General features: G+C 37.3%; 1 protein-coding gene across 3 annotated transcripts; it reads left to right on the top strand.

The window, feature by feature from the left end:
• The first annotated feature begins 252 nt into the window (after nucleotides 1-252).
• Nucleotides 253-21452, top strand: LOC110785340 (uncharacterized). 3 transcript variants are annotated; one of them, XM_021989777.2, is made up of 28 exons: nucleotides 253-616; nucleotides 4857-4951; nucleotides 5365-5443; nucleotides 5935-6039; nucleotides 6233-6395; nucleotides 6664-6784; nucleotides 7136-7180; nucleotides 7264-7344; nucleotides 7528-7622; nucleotides 7725-7875; nucleotides 9095-9181; nucleotides 9319-9438; nucleotides 9511-9639; nucleotides 9718-9815; nucleotides 9904-10027; nucleotides 10331-10438; nucleotides 10603-10744; nucleotides 11935-12045; nucleotides 12131-12194; nucleotides 12306-12381; nucleotides 12891-13073; nucleotides 13165-13275; nucleotides 15046-15204; nucleotides 15290-15448; nucleotides 16435-16659; nucleotides 17372-17542; nucleotides 20526-20635; nucleotides 20722-21452. In XM_021989777.2, the coding sequence occupies exons 1-28, from the start codon at nucleotides 454-456 to the stop codon at nucleotides 21263-21265; spliced, it is 3819 nt and encodes a 1272-aa protein (XP_021845469.1). In that variant the 5' UTR covers nucleotides 253-453; the 3' UTR covers nucleotides 21266-21452. The 3 variants fall into 3 exon arrangements, with proteins under 3 accessions (XP_021845469.1, XP_021845470.1, XP_056689939.1); XM_021989778.2 differs by having other exon boundaries at nucleotides 258-616; nucleotides 20529-20635; XM_056833961.1 differs by lacking the exon at nucleotides 253-616 and having other exon boundaries at nucleotides 4870-4951; nucleotides 5369-5443.
• Nucleotides 21453-21960: the final 508 nt, after the last annotated feature.

Raw genomic sequence — 21960 nt, 5'->3', positions numbered from 1 at the left:
CAAACTGATCTGGAGATCTTAGCTGTCTACATATAGTAGGTGGCCATGGTTGAGAGGGTTGATTTTGCTAGAGTAATCCTGCCCGCAAGTGAGAAATATTTGGTTTTCCAACCTGTTAATCGCCTATCGATTTTCTCACAGAGGTGACTGAAAGTCTCCTTAGTTACAACCGTCTTTACTTCACGTGAATCGTACAAAAATGTGCATTTTTAAAGGTGGAAAAAAAAAAATGTAAACGTAGTTTTTTGGAAAATTCCTTAAAAATAAAGTGTAATTGGGCTCACGCTCATCTGATCTGCGGAAGTGCGCAACGCAACTCACTAGCGTTGCCAAGAAATTAACACTAGGCGAGAGTTGCTGAGCAGGGCAGCACCCTCTCATACGGTCATACCATCATCATCTACTACCACTTCTCATCTGGATTGCGATTCGAAGCTTTGAGGAGAGAGAAAAATGGCGGATCCTGCAAACACAACGCTTGGAAAGATGTTAATGGAGCACATTACTCCCGTAGTTATGGTGCTTCCCACCCCTCTTGTTGAACAATCTTGTCAAAAAAATGGTCTTACTTTCGTTGATCTGCTCTCTCCGTTCTCGGCCTTCGACAACATTGACGGTACGTCTTTCTCTCTCCTGCATTTCTGATGAATCGTAAGTATTTTGTGGTATAATGCGTTGATTTAATTCGATTTTGATTTTTGGAATGTTTAATTGCGATTTTGTTAGGAATTTAATTTGTAATTTGTGGGAGAGTAGAATCAGCTTGGTTTGAGTATTTGTAATTATGCAATTCGGGTATTTGGTTTGGAAATATTATATGTACTTGTACATCACTGTTGCTGAATCATCGATTTTATGAGCAGCATTGTTGAGAAAAGGGTATAGGGAGAAAATATCTTCTTTGGTTAGGCCAAGGGAGATTTTCATTAATGATCAATAATCCTTGAGTGGAGAAGTTACTATGGCGTGTTACAGGGGATCAATCAGAGAAACGATTAAAGAACCATTTTCTGGAGTTTTAGAGCATTGTCGCACTAAGATGAGCTTGATCACGGAGGTTTACTTGATTTGAAAGCGTTGTCTTACCTTGGTATTAGACTATTAGTGGTTCTAGTGATGGTTCTTAGGGTCTTCCCCTAGGTTGACTTTCTTTATTCTTGTTTGATCTAGGTTCAAGGTTGCTTGGGTAAATGCATTTGGGGTTTGTACTCATTTCATAGCCTTAAGGAGTGTAAGTAGAATTGAGAAGCAGGATTTGAGATGTTGAGAAATATACATCGGCATGGCAACAAAGCTCTTTATTATTGGTTTGAAATAGGTTAATAGAAATTGGTCAGGAAGATACCCATTTTTAGGAAGACTAGTGAGCAACTGAATACATAGGAAGCCCATGTTGATTTAGCCACTCCGAGTGAGTAACTGAGTATGATGATGTTTGCAAGATGGTATCATCCTACACGGTTCCTCCTCCCTCCAAAAGTCGAATCTTGCACTATTCTATTATTTCTTGCCCTAGGAGTTAAATTATATGCCACCTCCTAATACATATTTATATTGCTATCAGTTTACTTTCTAATTTTGCAAATTTAGGAAGTTCCTAAATTTTGTAGGATGCCTTAGATTAGTTAAACAGTTGATGCAATGGCATTGTACTTAGAAAGTGGAACTGAAAGATGGATGGAAATTCAAAATACAACTCCTTTACAAGAGGTTATGCACCCCAAAGATAATTTATAACTTTTATCTGTATACTTAGAGGCTTTCAGAGAACTTAACAGTCAAGGTTGACCTTGAAAATGTTCATATGTTGTTATATAGAGAGTATGTGTTAGGAGCTCTATGGATTTGGAGAACTTTGTCTCTTTGGAACTTTGTTTCTAATCCCAGTAGACTGTATGTCAATTGTCAAAGAAGTTGATTTGGGAGTTGGTACAAATGGTGGCCCAACCCAATCAGGTATGGTAAAAGTAGGGTACATGGCTTTTTCTTGGTGGAGGATTTAGACGAGGTTGGTTTGGTGTTTTTTCGCTGGGAAGTGTGGAGAAGTGGGAAAAAACCAGCATCACAAGAGTATATGTCAGATGTTTTCTTTATTTATCAATTTCTGATATTTTTGTTGAGATAATCAACTTCTTATATTGGATATTCTTAAATGAGTGGTGAAGATAAGCTATAAGCATGAAGATAAAAGGTGACCTTTATTTGATTGTTAAACCTTATTGCTTGAAGAGGTAACTTTGCTTTGGGTGCCTATGTTTTTTTTATTTGTTGTTTTTGTGAGGGTGGCTTGGGGAGATGTCTGTAGAGAATATCGAGAATACTTGATGTAGGTTTCATCTTGAGAAGAACCTCAATGGCTTAATGGAAAGTGGGTTGATATAAACTGTGGCAGATTGGTTTTACAATGATTTTAGATAATCAATTAATCATACAATGTGTTTAGCATTTGAAGGATACCTAGGTCTCGACTTTACATATTTGATGTGGATCTAAGTATTAATTTTTGGATTTCATGTGAATTAGATTATGAACGTGACAAATTAATCAAAGTTACCGGATAAATACTCAAAAGTCGCAGTTCCGAGGGATGCACAAGTCGCGGTTGTGTGTTTGGTTTAACTTCCCAAACCTAGATGGCATAAGCTCACAAAATTCTATCAAACGCCTTTCTTTTTGTTCATAATTTTGTGGCCTTCAAAAGGCTTAGAAACTCATGTCAAAAAGACTTTTATGGTTACTAAAACACGCAACTAAAGAAACCTAAAACAAGTTGGAATCCAAAGTCTTGAACAAGTCAAACTTGATCCTAAAACGGAAACACAAATCCTAAAGTGATTAGAAACTGAAAACAAAATTAAAACAATTCCTAAACAAACTTGGGGGTGAAAATAACGAAACACCAACTATAAAGAGTTAGGAGTTGAATTGCATGAAAAGAAAATCCTGGCACTACCGAGGATTGAAAATTACAAAATGAAAATCCTAAACAAGTTAGGAATCCGAAATCATTAAAACCAATTCATGACTCAACCACGATCTAAAACCACGAAAAACTCACTCAAATGAGTGTAAAAAACGTGCTAGCTAAAATGGATTATTCTTGCGTGGACCAGGTCCACAATAATATTAGTGTGGACCCAAAACCCATGATTTTCTCTAGCACCTTTTCTACATACATAGAGTAACAATAATATTGTTGTTCATATAGTAACCATTTTTTAAACCATAGTAACCCTATGTTTTTAAAAGTGAATTGTGACTTAAAATCACATTATTCAAGAACAATATGTATTAACAACATCAATTTGATATTTTTTTCATAATAATCCTAATAAACATGCCAAAATAAATCAGAAACAAGTTTTGATCTTATTTGAGTCATGGTCTACAATAAATTTAGTGTGGAGCAAGTCCATTTAAGAATCGGTGAGCTAAAATACACACAATACTAATCAAAGAAGAACCGTGTTGTTCCACGCATCAATATTTCAATTATGGTTTTGTTTAGATATTTGTGGTTAGCTTGCATATCTCATATTTCCTAATGAATAACTGCAATGACTAGCTATATTTGGGTTAGATCAGTCATCAGTGATCTTCGGAGTTCAAACCATGAAAATTACGAAGTATTATTTTATTTGACTTTTCAACAGGAAGATTAAGTTGTTATGTCATTAGTTGTGGATCAAGGAATGATTATAATCCAACTTCCACTAGCCTGATCCACAGTTAGGTGTTAGCCATTGGCATGATGGTATGAGGCCATTGCAGATATTGTTGCTTAATGTTGTGAACGGTTTTGTATTCAAGTAGTTTTTACGGGTGATGTTAGTGATGGAGAACCTCTCCAATCCTCAAACAACATCAAGTTCATTCATAAATACTAAAAATAACAAAAGGGAACAATAATAGCTTGAAAAATTACTTGTAAATGTTCACTACTTCAAGTGTTCCAGCGTTGAAACTGTGATGTACTGTTTCTTTGTCTACTGATTTTGTGGGAGAAAGTCACTTATTTGGGCTCTTTATGTGCTAAGGCGGCGGGCGCTTTCAAGGATTACTCAGTTAGGGATGTTCAGAGGAACTTGGCTAATCTGTAATTTACCTTTTCTGTTTTAGAGGACACTCGGACAGCTTATCCTCTTTGCTTGTATGGATTTTTCTAAATAAAAACTTATTCTCGTTTTTCCCGCTTTAGCTCTTTCCTATTTGTGTTGTTCACTAATTTTGAGTTTGCAATTTTCTCTTTCCTGTCATTCACACTTGTGACTTTGTGAGGCAATAAAACAGGGAAAGTCACTGAAATTTCTTTGAGGCGAGATTGGATAAGGGAGATGAGGGACTGTCTTTCCCTCATATAAATTTATTTTTCCCTCTGTTTCATTTTCATGTGCATATATTTATTTTGGCATAGCTTTTGTGAAGTATTTAATTATATTCGGTGTTGTGTCTGTTTCTCTGGTTGCGTTTCCGGGAAACTGTAAACAAAAAGTAAAACAGTCTATGCTGCTGATCTAAAAACAGTGATGTGGTTCTGTATTTCTGGCTTTTGAGTCTCATATGATGAAGGTTTACAAGTAGATGTGTCACTGTAATTGGTTGCATGAGTTCTGTATGTAGAAAACAATATAGATGTGACTGAAGAATTCTAGTGACCCGTGCTTTTTTTGTGTGTGTGTTTTTCTTGTAGTAGTGAGTAGTAGCCGGTAATAAACGTTGGTGAAATAGTCCATATCATCTGATACAAAAATATTTATGTGGTCCTGCAATTACATCGTTATCAGGCCTTTGAACCTCATCTAACTAAAAGCTTATTACAAATTTTATTTACTATGTTGGAATTTAATGTGTTGCAGTTCCTGTGCGGACAGCAAACGACCAGCCTTACAGGATTAAGAAGTTTAATTTGCGATTATTCCATGCTTCTGATATTCGCAGACCAGATTTGGAGGTATATTTCCATTTTAGTCTATTTGGTTATTAACTAGAAATTGCAAAGTGGGGGAGAAGTCAAATCTTTTACGAGTATATTGTAGGATAACTTTATTTTAATTCTGCAAATGTTGTGGGAACCAGTTATCTTTTATAATTGTTGTTTTTTTCTTAATTAGGAAACATTTTGCCACAAAACTAGGAATTGTGAGGAACTTTAGGAGGGCTTCAATCTTATATTTTCTTTTGGCTATCGATATAGAATAGGCTAAATACCTCTTGGTTTCTTCTATTTATCTGAGAGCATGTATGTGAAGGAATTGGCAAAAAGTTTTCGTCAGTTGTCTTCTTATTTATTTATTTTCTTCCAAAAGAGGAGTATCGTATTTGGTCTCAAGGGTATGAATTCTGAATGTGCTGTTGTTCAACTAGACAGCAAAAGCGTGGATGAACAAAGTTGTTACTGAAGCCGGGGAAAAGGAGAGCTATAGGAATGACGATATCCTCCCAAGTGAGTGTGCTCTTCTCTGGTATCTATTGTCTGATGTATAAAGATAAAGGCTGTCACCTGATTTTTCTGCAGATCCTAATTATGAAGGCAAGCAGCATGTCCTTGACCTTTCTGAAATACATTGTGTGTGTCTGTTCTCTTGATTGGAAATCTGGGCAGGAGAATAATTCTTTTGCTTTAATTTCTTGCTTTGCAGTCTGGCATTATTTGCATGTTGTTAGTGATAGTCTGAGTCGGCTTTCAAAATCTTTGTATGCCCATACATGGCCACATGGGTGCTAGCCTGCTAGGGTTGAGCTGGAGGATGATTTTTCTGCTTGTTGTATATCCTATTTTGCAGCTTATGGAGCCATTGCATGTCTTACTAAGATTTTGATGATCAATAATCTTTGGCATTCTTGTTTTCTGCTGGTGTATAAATTTACAGTTGTTTGATGAAGGTAATTGGGAATTGGACCTTGATAACTAATTTCTTCCTGCAATGTTTGCAGTCCCGGAGTCAGAGTCATTGCCGTCGTGGTTCGAGATATTCAATCAAGAGCTGATACAAGTCTCATCGTTTTCTGATCATGAAACATTTGACCATCCTGTTGCCTGTGAGCATCTTCTTGAATTTTTACTGGTGCAGGTGCCAGATTGGCATTTGTCTGTTTGTGCATCTTTTTGAACACTTGCTAGTGCAATACTACATTAAAATTAGCAGTTGAATGACTTAAGAACTGTGAAAAAGAAAAGGAAATGACTATTAAAGTGAAATCATGCTTTAACTTCCGCTTAATCTGTGTGCAGGTCTTTTGGTTGTTTCCTCAAATGATGAAATGCCAATCAATAAATTTGTTGACTTTTTCAATACAGACAAGTTGCCCTCTCTTCTGAATGATGGTGCTATGGATCCTAAGATTCTTAAACACTATATCATATTGCATGACAATCAAGATGGACCTCCAGAGAAGTAAGTATACCCTTTTTGGGCTACTTTCTCTGTTGTGTGGATTTTTATTCATTTACTTATTTTTCTAGGCTAAGAAGTTCATCTTAGTGAAATGGACATGCTCAGTTTGCTAGGTTGTTTCTTTTTGTCATAGATTAAATCCTTATAACGGTTGCTTAACGCCAAGTCCATGCCAAAGTCATCTCAAATAAGATGCATTTGTGATGTTATGTTCATCCCGAAGTTTGATACTGAATATTAATTGCGTGCCTCCAATCTGCTGTTTTAGGGCATCAAAGATTTTATCAGAGATGAAAAACACATTTGGGTCAAATGAATGTCAGTTGCTGTGCATTAACTCTTCACAGGGCGGATCAGTAGAAAGTCCAGTGAACTCATGGTCTTCTTGTGTAAGTTCACCTTTAGTAATTTATTTTTATGTCATTCTGTGAAATGTCCTTAATGAACTTTCACTTTCCTTATTTACCAACGTGCATTGCTTAAATTTTTATGTTATCTTTCACTTTCGTCTTTCTTAGTGAAAAGCATATATTTGAGAAATGAGACACTTATAATGGTCTGGAGCAGAGTGTGTCTGATGTTTTATTGGGATATGCAAATGCACATGGTTTGAATGTCCTGGCATGGTTTAAATATCCTTGCATGGTTTGTATTAAACCAAAGGTGGAGCAACGAGGTGTTTGTTTATTCTTTAATTCTTTTTTTTGTTCTTTAATACTTTTTTCATATCCTTGCTGCAGAAATTAAACAAGGAACATTTTCTCAACACTGATAACATTGATCAGGTGATAGGTTCTGTGTCAATTTTTACTATACTTTGGCTCAGATCCATCAGCCTCCTTTTAATATTTTTTGTTGAACTGAGTAGATAAAGGTCCTCATGCAAGATTTAACGACGAAACACATAATCCCACACATGGAGCAAAAAATACGGGCTCTAAATCAGCAGGTTTGTTTGTTTGCTGATGCTATATTTGTATCCTCGTTTCTCATCTTCTTCTTTACCTTTTTTATTCCCCCCCCCCCCCCCCTGTTTTGGGCTCTTTCATTTTATTGCCCTGAATCTGAGCTTCCTTAATATTTCAGCCGTTATTAATTGCCTTCTTGGTTATGGAATTTTTCGTGTGCTTAGGTTTCTGCTACGAGGAAAGGTTTCAGGAACCAAATAAAAAATTTATGGTGGAGAAAAGGGAAGGAAGATACACCAGATACCCCTGATGGCCCAGCGTATGCTAATCTAATTCTTTGCTTACTTGTAATTTTGTAAATATTGATTTAGGCAATTAGCATTAATTTTTAATCATGCAATTCTTTTCTCTTTTTTTAAAGGTATACTTTCAGCTCCATTGAATCACAGATCCGAGTGTTGGGTGATTATGCCTTCATGCTACGAGACTATGATCTTGCCTTATCAAATTACCGACTTATTTCCATGGATTATAAGCTTGACAAATCCTGGAAACGCTATGCTGGTGTACAGGTAGCGTTCCATTTCATACGTCGCTGTCATTTTTAGGGGTCATTGTTAACATATTTGTACCAGCTATGGCATTTGAGCTGCTTGACATGTTCGATGCACAGTATATTAAGGCGGCTCTATGATTTGTCAATTCACAAACTGAAGCCTTTATGTCAAATATGATCCATCTCTGGGTTTCCTTGATATTTGTTACTGTGTTCTATGTGAACCTCTGTATTTCTATCATCCCCCCCCCCCCCCCCCCTCTTATTACTGCTTAAGATTCCTTTTAGCACTCCGGACATCTTTGATATTAACGCTCCGTTTGTTTTGTTGGAAAACGTCTTCTATAACTTTCCTGTGTTTGTTTTGTTAAGAGGTGGAAACCAATTTTCCCATAGGTGAAAAATAACTTTCCCCAGCTGGAAAACATTTTCCTTTTATAAGGAACGAATGTCACATTTCCTCTATACTCCCTTACATCTCTTTTTCTCTCCTTCCCACTATAGTTTCCTTTTTCTCTATACATTTTCTTGCAAGGGAACAAACAAAGGGAACTATTTTTACAATTGCGTTTTTCCTTAAAATCATTTTCCACTGAAAATGTTTTCAATTAAAACAAATGGAGCCTAAGAGTCTGATACCGTTTGCCCAATTGTTTAAACTACAACAGCACACCAATCTAATACGTATCTTGCTATTGGGGCTTGAGTTGTTTTATATGTATACCTGGACTGGTCGAAACTTAGTTCGGTATGCCTAGCTATTCTTTGGGTCTTGTGGTTACAGCAAATAAGAAGATTTTCCACAGTGGATGAATGCTCTATAGAGTGTTGTTTTTTGTATAATAGAGGGGTTTAACCTTCTTCCTCTTAACCTTTGTCCTTTTGGTGCCGCTCTCTGGGTTTGCCAGGCCATTCTTTGAGAATTTTAATCATGGATGCACACGTTCTCCCATATTTAATTGTCAAGAGGATACCCTTTTCTGTATGGATGCACACGTTCTCCCATATTTAATTGTCAAGAATTCTTTGAGAATTCTTTTTATCAGATTTAATTCCTCAAAAAAAAAGGAAAAAGAAAAAAAGTAGTGAAGACTAGTAGAGACTAGAGGCTGTTTCAATTGACTAAATTTTTTTAAACCTGCACTTTTAATTTTTTTCATGTTAGGGAGTCAAGCTAGCAGTGTCCTCGTTTCTAATATTCTTCCTGCACTCGATATTCAATTTGTTGGTTGCAGGAAATGATGGCGCTGGCATACTTTATGACAGACCAAGCTAGAAAGGAAGCAGAGTTCTGCATGGAAAGTGCCTTCACTACATACTTAGTATGCATATTTCTTCTCTCTTACAGCTATTCGCCTATTCTAGGTTGTAATGGTTTAATTTAGTTCAAGAAAATGTTACTTTTAATTGCCTGGTTTCATTTTTGTGACAAATTGACAACAATGCTAAATTGCTGCAGAAACTTGGACTGCGAGGCCAGCAAAATGCCATTCGATGTGGTCTTTGGTGGGCTGCAATGTTGAAAGCAAGGGATCAGTTTAAGGAGGCAGCGAATGTTTACTTCCGTGTTTCTGGTGAGGTAATGCTCCTTCCTTTCAGCAACTTGATTCGTGAACGTGGCTTCAAGGTCTTACTTTCATCACTTCCTCAGGAACCATTGCAGTCAGCAGTAATGCTTGAGCAAGCATCTTATTGCTACTTATTTTCAGTGCCGCAGATGTTACGGAAGTATGGGTTTCACCTCATTCTTTCGGGTGATTCTTATAGAAAGTGTGATCAGGTACATCTCAGCAAGGCTATATTGTTACTTTCACTTTCGTTTCAAAATTCAACTTTTTTGTTTTATCATACACATCAGATGAAGCATGCCATCCGGACGTACAAAACTGCACTGTCTGTATTCAGGGGGACTTCCTGGGGTCTAATCAGAGATCACATACATTTCCAGCTTGGCAAGTAAGTTTAATGAAATACGTGAACTGGTGCCCTTAATATTGAGTGACTAATAAGTGATACAGTCTTCACATTTTATCTGGATCATCAGGTGGTTTGCTATACTCGGAACGTTTGATGTGGCAATTGAGCATATGCTAGAAATTCTGGCCTGTACCCATCAATCCAAAACTGCTCAGGAGTTATTCCTTGGGGATTTTCTTGAACTTGTTCAGGTAGTTTGCCTTAGTAAAGTTATAATGATTTGTTGATGGTTTCCTAATTGTCCTGCATATATTATTTCAGTAGTTCAGCACTACTTCAGCAGCCATAGGCTTTGTCATCTCCTGTTTTTTAACATTACAATTCCGTAGATTTAAAATAATAGGAAAACTGTCTCCTAATCTGGAAGTTGTAGGCATAAATTCCTCCTGGTTGCACATTAACAGACTGACTTCTTTATCGGAGTGGTTGTAACTCAGGAGGGTTCAGGTCAAGTACCGTCCAGCTCCTTTGACGTTCTGTTTGGTTCACTGCAGAAAACTGGAAAAACATTTGAAGTTTGCAGACTTCGTTTGCCTGTTGTCAAGCTCCCTTCACTTCGAGTTGTCTTTGAGGATCATCGAACATATGCTTCACCTGCTGCTGTGAGTTAGTATTACCATTTTATAATAATATGGAAACTGTCTCCTAATCTGCAGCGGAGTATATTTTTCGAATATCATTTCTTTTCCCGAGGTCTCTGTTAATATAGGTTTTTGGCTGTTCCAACTAGACATGGATTTGACATTCTTGCTTTGTCAAAATCTAGGTTGGTGTAAGAGAAAGCATCTGGAAGTCGTTGGAGGAAGACATGATTCCATCATCAACGACTGCCAAATCTAACTGGTTGGAATTACATACGAAGCTTGTGCCGAAGAAGTGCAAGCAATCAAACATCTGCGTCGCTGGAGGTATGAGCATGTCAGGGTAGTTGACAACTTGGTGCAATTGCAGCCATATTTGATTGTGTGTTCTTTTTGTACTAGAAACAAGAAAACAATAATTTTGGTTAATGTTAACTATGGGTGGTTTTTAGAGTTACGTCCTCACTTAGGAATGGTTTTTTGGTTATTTTTCCTTCATCAATGACCAGAAGTGACATCCTTGATCACAACCAGCCAATAGGTGAGAGGATAATTGGAAATCCCCTTGATAATTGCCATGTTTCACCCCATATCTACTGCAAAACTGGATTTTAGTGAGTGACAAGGGCTACATTGCTGAGGCCTAAGATCCCTAGGAAAATGCAGGTTTGTAGAAACCACTGCCCAAAGCAAGATAATATTTTGGCTGGAGTGAAATGACCTGCGCCAGATATTTGTTGATTTCATTCCTTTGCTGGCTTAGTGATCGTAGTTACAGTTTCTAAATTCATCAGTATTGCAGTAGAAAGTTTACCAATCTTCCCCCAAACTAAACACAATATTTAATGTATGCCTTTGGTTTCATTATTTATATGCACCTCTGAACGTCAACATTTTTCACAATGTAACCCATGAAGTGACGTGCCGCTAACTTCTGTAGTGTAAATTGTGAATCTTTTTTAAAGTTTACGGGAATACCACATAACTTATTGGGGTAAACGGTGAATTATGTGATGTTCAGGAGTACATGGAGATATATGAAACCACCCTGGGTACATTGTTAAAGTTCAGGGAAATATAGTAAAAATTCCCAGTAAATGATGTCTTTAGAGAATATTGGTGGTCTAGGGAAACCTTAATGAAGTAAGGGTTGCTAGAGAGACAAGAATAGAAAGGAGAGGAATATAGTGTTCCAGGAAGGTCAGGAAGTGAAGTTAGGAAGAATTTTAAATAAACAACGCTGTTGTCACATGGCAATTTTTTTTTGTCCTGGTAGTGATGTCGCCTGCTCTTATTGTTTTTTACTTCAATGGAGTTGTGGCAATAACCTTGCTATGCTGGAATTCTGCATTAGGGAATCTCTAGGTTGGAATCATTCTTATTTTTGCCGTTTTCTGTGGAGTTATATTTGGGCACTAAACCAACAGAACAAAAGAAGGAGGCTGCTAGATCAGTAATAGATTATGTGCAAGAGATAAACTCAAGTTGTTTCTCATATTCTCTTTTGTATCCTGCAGAAGCAATAAAGATTGATATAGGGTTCACTAACCCACTTCAAATCCCAATTTTAATCTCAAATGTTTCTCTGATATGCAAGTACTTCATTTCAAGTGACGAAATGGAAAGCGGTAAGGAAATATGTATACTTTGGGTCTTGTGTAGAACCTTTTTTTATTTGCAGCATAAGTTAGTTGAGTTTTGGTATCGCTGCAGATAATATTGGTTCTTCCACAAATTTACAAAATGATGAACAGCTCAGGGAATTAATTGCTGGAAGGTATGCGTGTGCATCTTTATTACATATTATTGATTAATTATCTTCCTACAGATGCCTAGCATTTACTTATTTTGGAAGTAACATTTGCTTCATGTTGCTTCATGGTTGCAGTGATGTAAATGCAGACAAAGATCCATATACATTGTCTGAAGTTGAATTCTCTCTGAATGGGGGTGAAACACTACTTGTAAGCTCTACTTTCTAAATGCAGACAAAGATCCATTTTTCAGTGTTTCAAAATGATGTTCCTGTCGTGAGTCTTTGCCATTTTTGCAAATCTATTCCCCCAATTTACCCTCATATAATTTTTTTATTCCCAAGTGCATCCTAATATGCCGCTCATGGGAGCACTACCATACTTGTTTTTTTAAATGGAGAGTAGCTCATGGGGGTTAGGCTTCTAAGACACAGAAAGTAGCACATGGGGGCTGCATTGGTTTCTCCCCCGATTCCAACTAGGAACATCAATATAAAACGGAGGGAGTAATTGGTAAGGCCCGATTTTGGGATGGATGTGGTTCTTTGAAGCTGGATTATTCAATTCTTTGGATTGACGATGCTGAACTATTTAATATAGTCTCACTAGATGAATCAAATTTCTTCTTGTCATTGTCGAATTTGCATGTTTCATTGATCTCTACATTAAAGTTTGTTTAGGTATTGTCTCAAATTTTCACTTTTCATTTATGTTTTTAGGTACAATTAACTGTTACCCCCAAAGTAGAAGGGATGCTGAAAGTGGTTGGGGTGAGGTGGAAATTGTCAGGCTCTGTTGTTGGATTTCAGATTTTTGAATCTGATAAAGTAAAGAAGAAGAATGCAAATAAAAGGAAGCCTAAACAATCTTCTGGAAATGAACTGACATTCGCGGTTATAAAGGTGCTTACTATTCTTGCTGTCTTATCTTCCCTTACATTTGTTTGCTTCTTGTTCTTTTTTACTGTGCTTCATGTAATTTTTTTTTTGTTAGTCTTTACCAAGGCTTGAAGGCTCCATTCGATCCCTGCCTAAAAAATCTTATTTAGGCGAGCTGCATCGTCTTGTTTTGGAGCTGAAAAACCACTCCAAGGTGCCTGTAAAGGTATGCATGTGCTAGCTTTACTGTTGGGTTTGGTTCGTATGTGAACTGCGCTATATTTTCTATGAAAATCGTGAAATTTGGTGAGCTCTCTAATCATGCAAATTATGATACTCTTCTATCTCTTTCATTCTTTTTGGTGTTAAAATATTGCAATATAATATAATATGGCGATTGGATATGGGTTTCCTGCATGACAAGTATTTTTATACAATCAGAGTTTTATTGACTGGAATTTGTGGATGTCAAGTTGTTCTTATGACTGCTTTATGTTTAGTTGCCTCAAAAATATGTACTGATGAACTACTTGTTCTGATTTAGTGAAGGAAAAAAGATTGTACTAGTCAGAACTTAGAACCATAAGAGGTTAGATTACAGTTAAGAACTTAAGACACATTAATTCTGTTGCCTGGAATGTTTAAGTTTCGGATTTGAGGAAATACGAAAACAATACCAGGGGATCACTTGTTTTCATGGGTTGCAGAATGTTAGGTTTAATTATCAACCTCTATGTAAGTGAATAGTTATGGAAAATAAAGAGACTTTTAATTTTCATGTATCAGTGGAGTGTAAACTAAGGGCCTGTTCGGAAACAATGCAAGTTTCCTGTTCTCCGTTTTTCTTCTTCTTAAGAATGAAAGCAAAGCCTGTACTGTAAAACCGCTAAAATCAAATTCCTTGCTGTTTTTACAAATAAAAAACGGAATGGAGGAAACCACTTTTACTGGTTTTGTGATTTTCGTTTTTTTGTTTCTGGAATAACTTCACGCTAAATGAGCACCTTCCTCATCCAAATCACAATATTCTCTCTCCCAGATCTAGATACCAATAAAAAATGTCGACCATCGTTATCGTCTTTGGCTATCCTGTCAGTGTTGCTTCTTCAAGACTCGATTGCTTCTACCTCCCGTCCTTTTCAATATATTTCAGCCAAATTACAATGATATTCCTGAACCTTGTTGGATAATTGGGATTTTTTGCTAATCCTTGTAGAATATAATCACAATTTTAAGGGTGAAGGATAAAGATTAAAAATTGATTATTGGGTAACATTATGGTGTTCGGGTGGATTATTGTGTATAAATTATAATTGAGACAAGAGAATACAAAGAAGTGAAAGGAGATGAAAGCTTGAAGATCCATATGAACTGAAAACAAATTGGGTTAAAACTCGATCAAAACAGAACAATTGAAGAATATTAAGGAAAATTAATTGGGTAAATGATATGGAGATGGATGAAGGAAGATTGGAGAGGGAAAGAGAGAAGGTTGGAGAAAGTTGCAAGGATGAAGATGGATAGTGTAATGCAACAATGACGATTGACGGCTGGTGGTTCTGACTTGGTGAGGATACCTGTTGTGTTTTTGCAGAGATAAATGCCACGTGATGTAGAAGTAAGCTACAAGGTATAATTTTTTTATTTTTTGGGGTAAGAACCAGCTGGAAGGTCCCAGGAAAACAATTTGGTTTTTATCAGTTTCTTTAAAAACTTGAAACAAAACTAAAACTAGTTTATTGTTTTCTAAAAACTCAAAACCAAAACTGATTCCGAACAGGCCCTAAGATTTTAATGAATTGTTATGAAACTTTTGACATGTACCCCCCTTCTTTTCTGATGAAGTTCATAAACTATTAGATTTGCTAATGTCCCTCTCAAAACAGATTGACCTTTAGTGTTACTGTTGTCTCCCTAATGCAACAACAATAAGAAAAAGGGGTAATCTGAATTCTGTATACGTGCTCATATTATGCACATATTATTTGCCTTGCAGAATCTGAAGGTGAGGATCAGTCATCCTAGATTCCTTGCTCTTGGAACTCGAGAAGCTTTGAGTTTGGAGTTTCCTGCTTGTCTTCGGATGGATAATAATGAAAAGTGTGGTCATGCAGTTCAGAGTGATGAAACGGCTTCCCTTTTCGAATTTCCTGAGGTCTGTGAAAGCAGTTCCATTCAGGGTAATGCTTGATCAGCAATTATTGTTTACTAAATTTATTGATGTGTGGACTACCTTCCAGGATTTTATTATTCAAGGAGAAGAACCAGTCTTATGGCCTGTTTGGTTTAGAGCTGCTATACCAGGAATGATGTCCTTGTACATAACAGTTTATTACGAGATGGGAGATGTATCAAGCATCATGAGATACCGAACCCTTCGTATGTGTCATTTTTTTGAGGTATATCACTCCTCTGTTTCTTCCGTGCTGTGTTGTGCATATTTTCTCTACCTTGTACAGTTTTTGTCCCAGCCCTACAAGATGTAATATCCGGTTTCCTTCTTAGCACACTTGGATTGAGGGTAATCTTCTAAGGGGGTAATAAAAATCAAGCTAAGAAAAATGAATGTGAACTGGATGATGCTAAAGAGGATGAGGTGGTGATAAGGAAATAAGTTAGTGGTGGTGTGAGGAAAAGGGAGAGGAGGCGAGATTACTGCCCTCATAATGGGTTAGTAGTTACCCACCACCACTCTAGGATAACAATTACCCCCAAATTGAGGCTAATAGTTTCCCTCCCTCTCTTATCATCACACCATCATTACCTCTTTCCCCTTGCAATCACACCATCACTACCTCATTTTTCCTTACAACCACGTGCATTCATCTTCATCTTTTTTAGTTTTTACTGACTTTTATTACCCCCTTAAAACACTACTCCCATTCCAAGCATGCCTAGAATCTTAGGGCGTAGACAGGGTAGGAGAAGTCGTAATTACATAATGATGTTTCCTATTAGATTTATATTCTGAATCAATCAGTTAATGGTTAGAGAGAAGTAAAAGGAACTTATTAGATACTTCGTATTTGATTTAGTCAATGCAATGCCCAACTTAAAAATTCTATGACTCTAGCTAACCTGTTGAAGTTGGATATATGTATATCCAGATACGTGTTTTGTTAGATTTGCATGCTTTAAGGCTTCATTATCTATATTATTTTCAAATTCCAGCTATATACTGTTGCAACTTGTGAGAAAATAATGATAGATTTTCATTCTACCAAAATTTGGAAGTTCAGGCTCAGCTGTCTTCTCTTCTAAAGTGTCATATTTGTTTGGTTAACATGTCAATGACTGTTAATACAGCATCATATTTGTTTGGTTTAACACATGATCACCAGTGCCTGAAAATGAAATAACCTATAAGAAAATCTTTGTACAATAGGTCTTGCCATCGTTGGATGTGTCTTTCCAAGTTAGCCGTTGCCCATCAAGCTTGAAGGAATTTCTTGTGCACATGGATCTTGTTAACAAAACTAGTTCTCAGAGTTTCGAGATTCATCAGTTGTCATGTTTAGGAGACCAGTGGGACATCACAATGCTCCAACCTGTGAACATCCCATCTCCTATAATGGCAGGCCAAGCTTTATCTTGCTTTTTCAAGCTGCGGGTAAGTTAATAGTTTCTGGTTCATGCTATGCAACCTCGTTGTTCCTGCTGGTCCAGTTTTAATGAGAAAACTATCCCCCCCCCCCCCCCCTCCCACAAAAAAAACGATTCAGGTCCAATAAGGCAATACCTTTCCTTGCCCACCCTCAGGCTCCAAACTCCGGTGAACTGTTTTTCATTCAAGTCGTTGCTTTTCACTTTCGTCATTAGGTTTTTTGTACCATTGCTGCTTGTCTTCAGGCTATTTTGTGTCGTCTCTATCCTAAAAGTTTAGTTGAATTGTAAAAGATAATTATTTTTGTAAAGGGGACATCAAGTTATGCTTTTTTTTTGACAATCAAGGGTTCTGTAGGAGAAAGGGATTAACAAACCCCTGAATATGGAGAGTGCCTTCCCAGGCTTTAATTGGGGAGTGCCTGCTGGCAGGAGGCCTTTTTGCCACTTAGGCATGTGACTAATAGTTTGGTTCAATGTAATCAAGCATGCTTTATTGCTCTGTAGACTTTGATCACGAGTTGTCATTTCGTTTGACGATGGTTGATAGTTAATTTTCTGGATGGCTGGCTTTCTGTTGAGAATTGATAGTGTCATCAGGATTTTCTGCATTGGTGGCTAAAATATGCATAGTTGTTTATTGTAATCTAGCACCATAGTTAAAAGAGAGGAGTGTGTTATTTTTTATTTTCTTTAAGATTTCTTCTACTTGGTTTTAGAATGACAGGAAAGCAACCGTCAGAGGAGATGAGGTCATTTCACAATGTGATAATAGAGGAAACCATGTAAGATTAGGTGCTCAGGTTGACAATGAAGATTTGTTTGATATAGCTACCTCACCTGTGGCGGATTTCCATCGTCATGAAGTATTACATGAAGAAAAGGCCGAGGTTAATTTTTCTCTCCTTTGCCTTCTTACCTTATTAAACTTGTGAAATCCATGTGACTGATTGCCTAAAGGTTTCATTGGTCACCAACAACTAGAGCTTTTCTAGTTTCTTTTATAACGAATGTGTTGTGGAAGAGGAAACTAGCTTAGTTTGTTGACTATGAGTGAAATGTGGAAGAGGGGATCTGGTCAAAAGACCGGCCGGCCCCCACCTCAGCAATGAGTAGTTCGATCTAGGACTCCCTTCGAGAACAGGATGCTGGCCGAAATGGAGCTGGGAGGAACCTAGCTTTGTTATTACTGATAACTATTATAATAAGGGTAGTTAGGATTAAGATCAGTTTATCTGGTGTCTTAAACTCTTAATATCATATACATAATATGTTGAACAATTCTTTTTTACTACCCAAAAAGGATATGCTCTGTAAAAGAAACAAAAAATAACTTGTTATATTATTAGTGGAAACCACCTAAAATGGACCTCAACCTTTTTCCAGGGAATGTTACTTTTGGCTTAATTTCCATACTTGCAACAAATTTAACAAGGGACAAGTACCACAAGTGGCCAACAATGTTTAGTCGCTTTATCTCTCCCCTTTTGTTCCTTTTTAAGGATGATGCCCTGCCACTCGTACTTTATTTAATATCTTTTCTTATAAATTTTGGTGTACCCTCAAAGAGCATGTTTTTATTCTACCTTTTCACTAGAGCAGCATTGAAGGGGAAATTTTTGCTTGAGATTCTCTTAAGAGGAGTCTTAGTCCCATTAATGGGTGCAATCTTTGCAAACTTGAGAAAGAATTAGTGAATCTCTTACCTTTTACCCTTTGTGGCATTTGAGATTATGTTGTGTTTAACCTGGTAATATCAAAGATGTGTTGGACTTGGACTCTTGGTAGTAGAAAGAAGATTGACTGATAAAAATGGATTGTGGATGGGTGGAAGTTCGTTGGTAATTTGGTGGGGTACATAGGAGAAAAGTTGTTGGGAATAATTTAGGGTTTGTCATGTCAAGAGTTTCGTTCTCTATTCTAAGGATTTTTTGTGTTGTTGTAGCCATGTGTTTCATCAATGATCATTACTTGTCATTTTGGAATTTATAACTTATAAGCACGATATGAACCATTCTCTAGGTGGCTGGTTAATAGTCATTTGAGCAGTTTTTTGCATTAAAAGGTTGTGCGGTGAGTCTGGTTTGATCTTGGATGGGATATGCGTTGACTTGATGGATGATCTTTAAATGGGATGGGTGACTTTTAAATAACATACGGAGTGGCTTTTATCAGGGTATAGGGTGACTTGGCTGTCTTATTGTTGTACATCTACTTTATAGCACAATAAGCCTTTTTGTACAACACCTGTTGAAACATATGGCAATTTAACAGAAAGTGGTATTGCATGGGTGCTTCCTCGTGCTTCTCATGCATCGCAGCATAGGATGACAAAAAGGGAAAATTACGCCCGTATCTGTATAGTTCTGGAACATAATTTTTAGATTATGCTTGAATATATACCTCATAACATGGGACCCAATTGACCTTTACCCCCCAAATATACCCAAAAAGGCACATAGGTAGGTCCCTTTCCCTATATTCCTTGGTTACTAGAGCTATCTGAGTAGAACTTAGGTGGAGGGAATATGATATGAAGTGCTTTTGACATTTTTTCTCAAACTTATACTCCCCCCGTCCCACTAAGATTGCCCCATAGGGAAGAATTCACTTTTTAGACTTGGTTGAAGTTTTGGCATGTGAGGTTCTTGTTTTTCCCTTTTCCTAGATTGTATCTCTATCACTCTCCTCAGGAAAGGTTATGTGGCAAACGCAATGTGTCACCCATAAAAGAAATTTGGGGCAATTTTAGTTGGACAGAGGGAGTAGCTGTTACCTATTTAGTTGAGCGACATTTTAATGCTTTACTCGTTACTACAAAAATAAAACAAATTATTTTGGTAATTTCAAGAAAGGAAAAAGTAATGACTACTTTAGAATGGACGGAGTACTTATTAAGAAAATGAGCAAGGAAATATAGAAACCAAGGGAAGTAGAGGGGAGAGAGAATCTGATGGGAGGAAAATAAAATATCTGGAGAAGGGTTTGTAGCTTCTACACCACCAAAGACATAATCTTTATCCTCCATTTGTAACACCACTTGTCCACAATGATCTATCATGACCTTTTGCTCTGTTATTTATCCCTATCTCATATACCCTATCTCTATTCTCTTGTCTCTCAGAATCAGGTCAAGTGAGTCTGTTCATTTTCAATTGTTTGCGCCTGTCTCCATCACCACACAGGCACAAACCATTGTATTGTTACCTCGTCATTTCTTTCTTAACTTACTACCCATTAAATCGAAGCCCAGATGCTATAGGCCACTTTAGAGACCTCTGGTTCTGCAGAAGTGATTTGCACCCAATTTCACCACCAATGACATGTTCTTTTGGACTTCTCCAAAGCTGTGTTGTAATGCTTTCTTAAGTAATTGGTTAGAGACTACTGATTAGTATTGGCTGTTGTCTTACAACATTGACTATTATAGTTGACTTTTTACACTGGTGCCACCACGTGTGACATTGCACACATTGAAACTAGGGTGTAACTTTATTACTGGCGTTGGGGTGCTTGCAGTAAAGTATCTTGCTTTTCTTATCAAATGATCAATCATGTGCCGAAAAGTATGTTTCAACTTTTGAAGTTACCAAACTGCTTAGAATCGCTTCAGTGGATTTGAATTGATTATTTTAAAATAAGTAAACTGGGTCAGCTAGAATTTTTTTTTATGGATGTAGCTCGATTATCAATATAGTATCTATAGAAGTACTACTATAACTGCACTTTATTATTGAACTTATGACTGGTTTCCTTGCTAAAATATATTGACCTAGAAGATATGTTTGGGGTTAAGATTTAGGTAGGAATTAATGATGTTGCACTCTTTGTTACTGCATATGATTTGACGTGGTTTACTTTTGGGCTCATCAGCAGAGATATGCTGAAACGGTGGACTTTATCTTATTATCTCATCCTCATAACATGAGCACTGAGTCTGTGGATCATTCTCTCCTTTTTTCCCATCATGCGTGTCTTTGCAGGTGAGATCTGAGCCAAGATTTACGACCCCTTGTGTATTATTTAGTTTTTCATGATTTCCCTATTGATACCACTTCCTTTTCTGTAGTGTTGCTAGTAATGGTCCTCTTTGTTGGATGATGGACGGACCAAGAATGATTCACCATAATTTTGATACATCTTTCTGCGAAATAAATTTGAGGATAAGTATCCACAATTCTCTAGATGCTGCAGTGTCTGTGCGCATTCATCCAAACGATTCTGGCCCTAGCACTAGCCAGCCAAGCAATTCTAGTGGAGTTTCTTCTGAAAATCGCGTTGGATGGCATGATGTTTCCTTGGCCGGTGAAGCGAAGATCACCTCAGATACCCTCCAAAACACCCGGCATGTCCAGCAAATGCCGGGAGAAAGTGTATCCCCATTTATATGGTGTGGATCAAGTTCTACCAGAATTAAGGTGGCACCATTATCTACAGCCGAAGTTCCCATTCAGATTTGTGTATTTGCACCAGGCACTTACGATATATCTAATTACCAATTACACTGGGAATCCATGCACCCAGAGGGTGATATTGATGCAGACTCTAAGCAATCTTCTGGGATCTTTCCAGGCCACTCCTTTTATCTTACTGTTCTGCAGTCTGCTACATAAATGAATATGCTGGAACTCTGTTTTTCATCAAAGACATTTAACTGTTGGTCCAAGTATTCTATGGCTTGTAAATTGTTTCTATTCATTGATATCAATTTTGGAAATAGAAATTGTTGAAAGGTTCAAGCAAACAATAAACCATAGAAAGAATATTCTTTATATATATGCATGGTTGAAATGGGGCTCACCGTATGGTTCAGCTTACAGATTGCACGCCATGGTTGGAAGGTTACCATCGGACATTTGTTTTTTTTGGGTGTACCATCCGGTTCACCCTTAGGGATAATTCGCATTTGGGGCAAGTTCTGAGTGGATAGGTTCCAGTCCTCTCTCAATTGTTGTTGCGGGGGTTGAACATGGGTCATCCCTACCAATTTCAACCTCAATCACCACGGAACCAACAGGCAATTGGTTACCATCAGTTACCATCAGACATTGTTATAGAGAAACAAACCGTGCTGGCGGATTGGCTAGCTAATTATGGTGTTCGCATGTATCGAAAGTTCGAGATGATTGAGGTGATCCCGAAGGATCTTCAGGACGTTTTATTGGAGGATCTTAGTGGAGTAGCTAGACCTCGCTTGGTGCCTATTGGGGGTGACTAGCTGGCTGAGTAGCTTAGCTTCTGTTTTGTTGTTTGCTATAGGCTTGCGGTTTTTTGATTTCTCTTTGGAGGATCTTAGTGGAGTAGCTAG

Source organism: Spinacia oleracea, chromosome 6 (genome assembly GCF_020520425.1).
Source record: "Spinacia oleracea cultivar Varoflay chromosome 6, BTI_SOV_V1, whole genome shotgun sequence".
Classification (NCBI taxonomy): Eukaryota; Viridiplantae; Streptophyta; class Magnoliopsida; order Caryophyllales; family Amaranthaceae; genus Spinacia; species Spinacia oleracea.
Note: the sequence above shows the minus strand (reverse complement) of the source record. Positions and strands in the feature narration are given on the sequence as shown.

What these genes read in the sequence shown, in the direction of transcription:
- LOC110785340 (XM_021989777.2), top strand. Translation starts at nt 454, where the DNA reads ATGGCGGATCCTGCAAACACAACGCTTGGAAAGATGTTAATGGAGCAC. An exon ending in AAACATCTGCGTCGCTGGAG is followed by an intron (nt 10,745 to 11,934) that starts GTATGAGCATGT and finishes TGTATCCTGCAG; the next exon opens with AAGCAATAAAGATTGATATA. An exon ending in CATCATGCGTGTCTTTGCAG is followed by an intron (nt 20,636 to 20,721) that starts GTGAGATCTGAG and finishes CCTTTTCTGTAG; the next exon opens with TGTTGCTAGTAATGGTCCTC.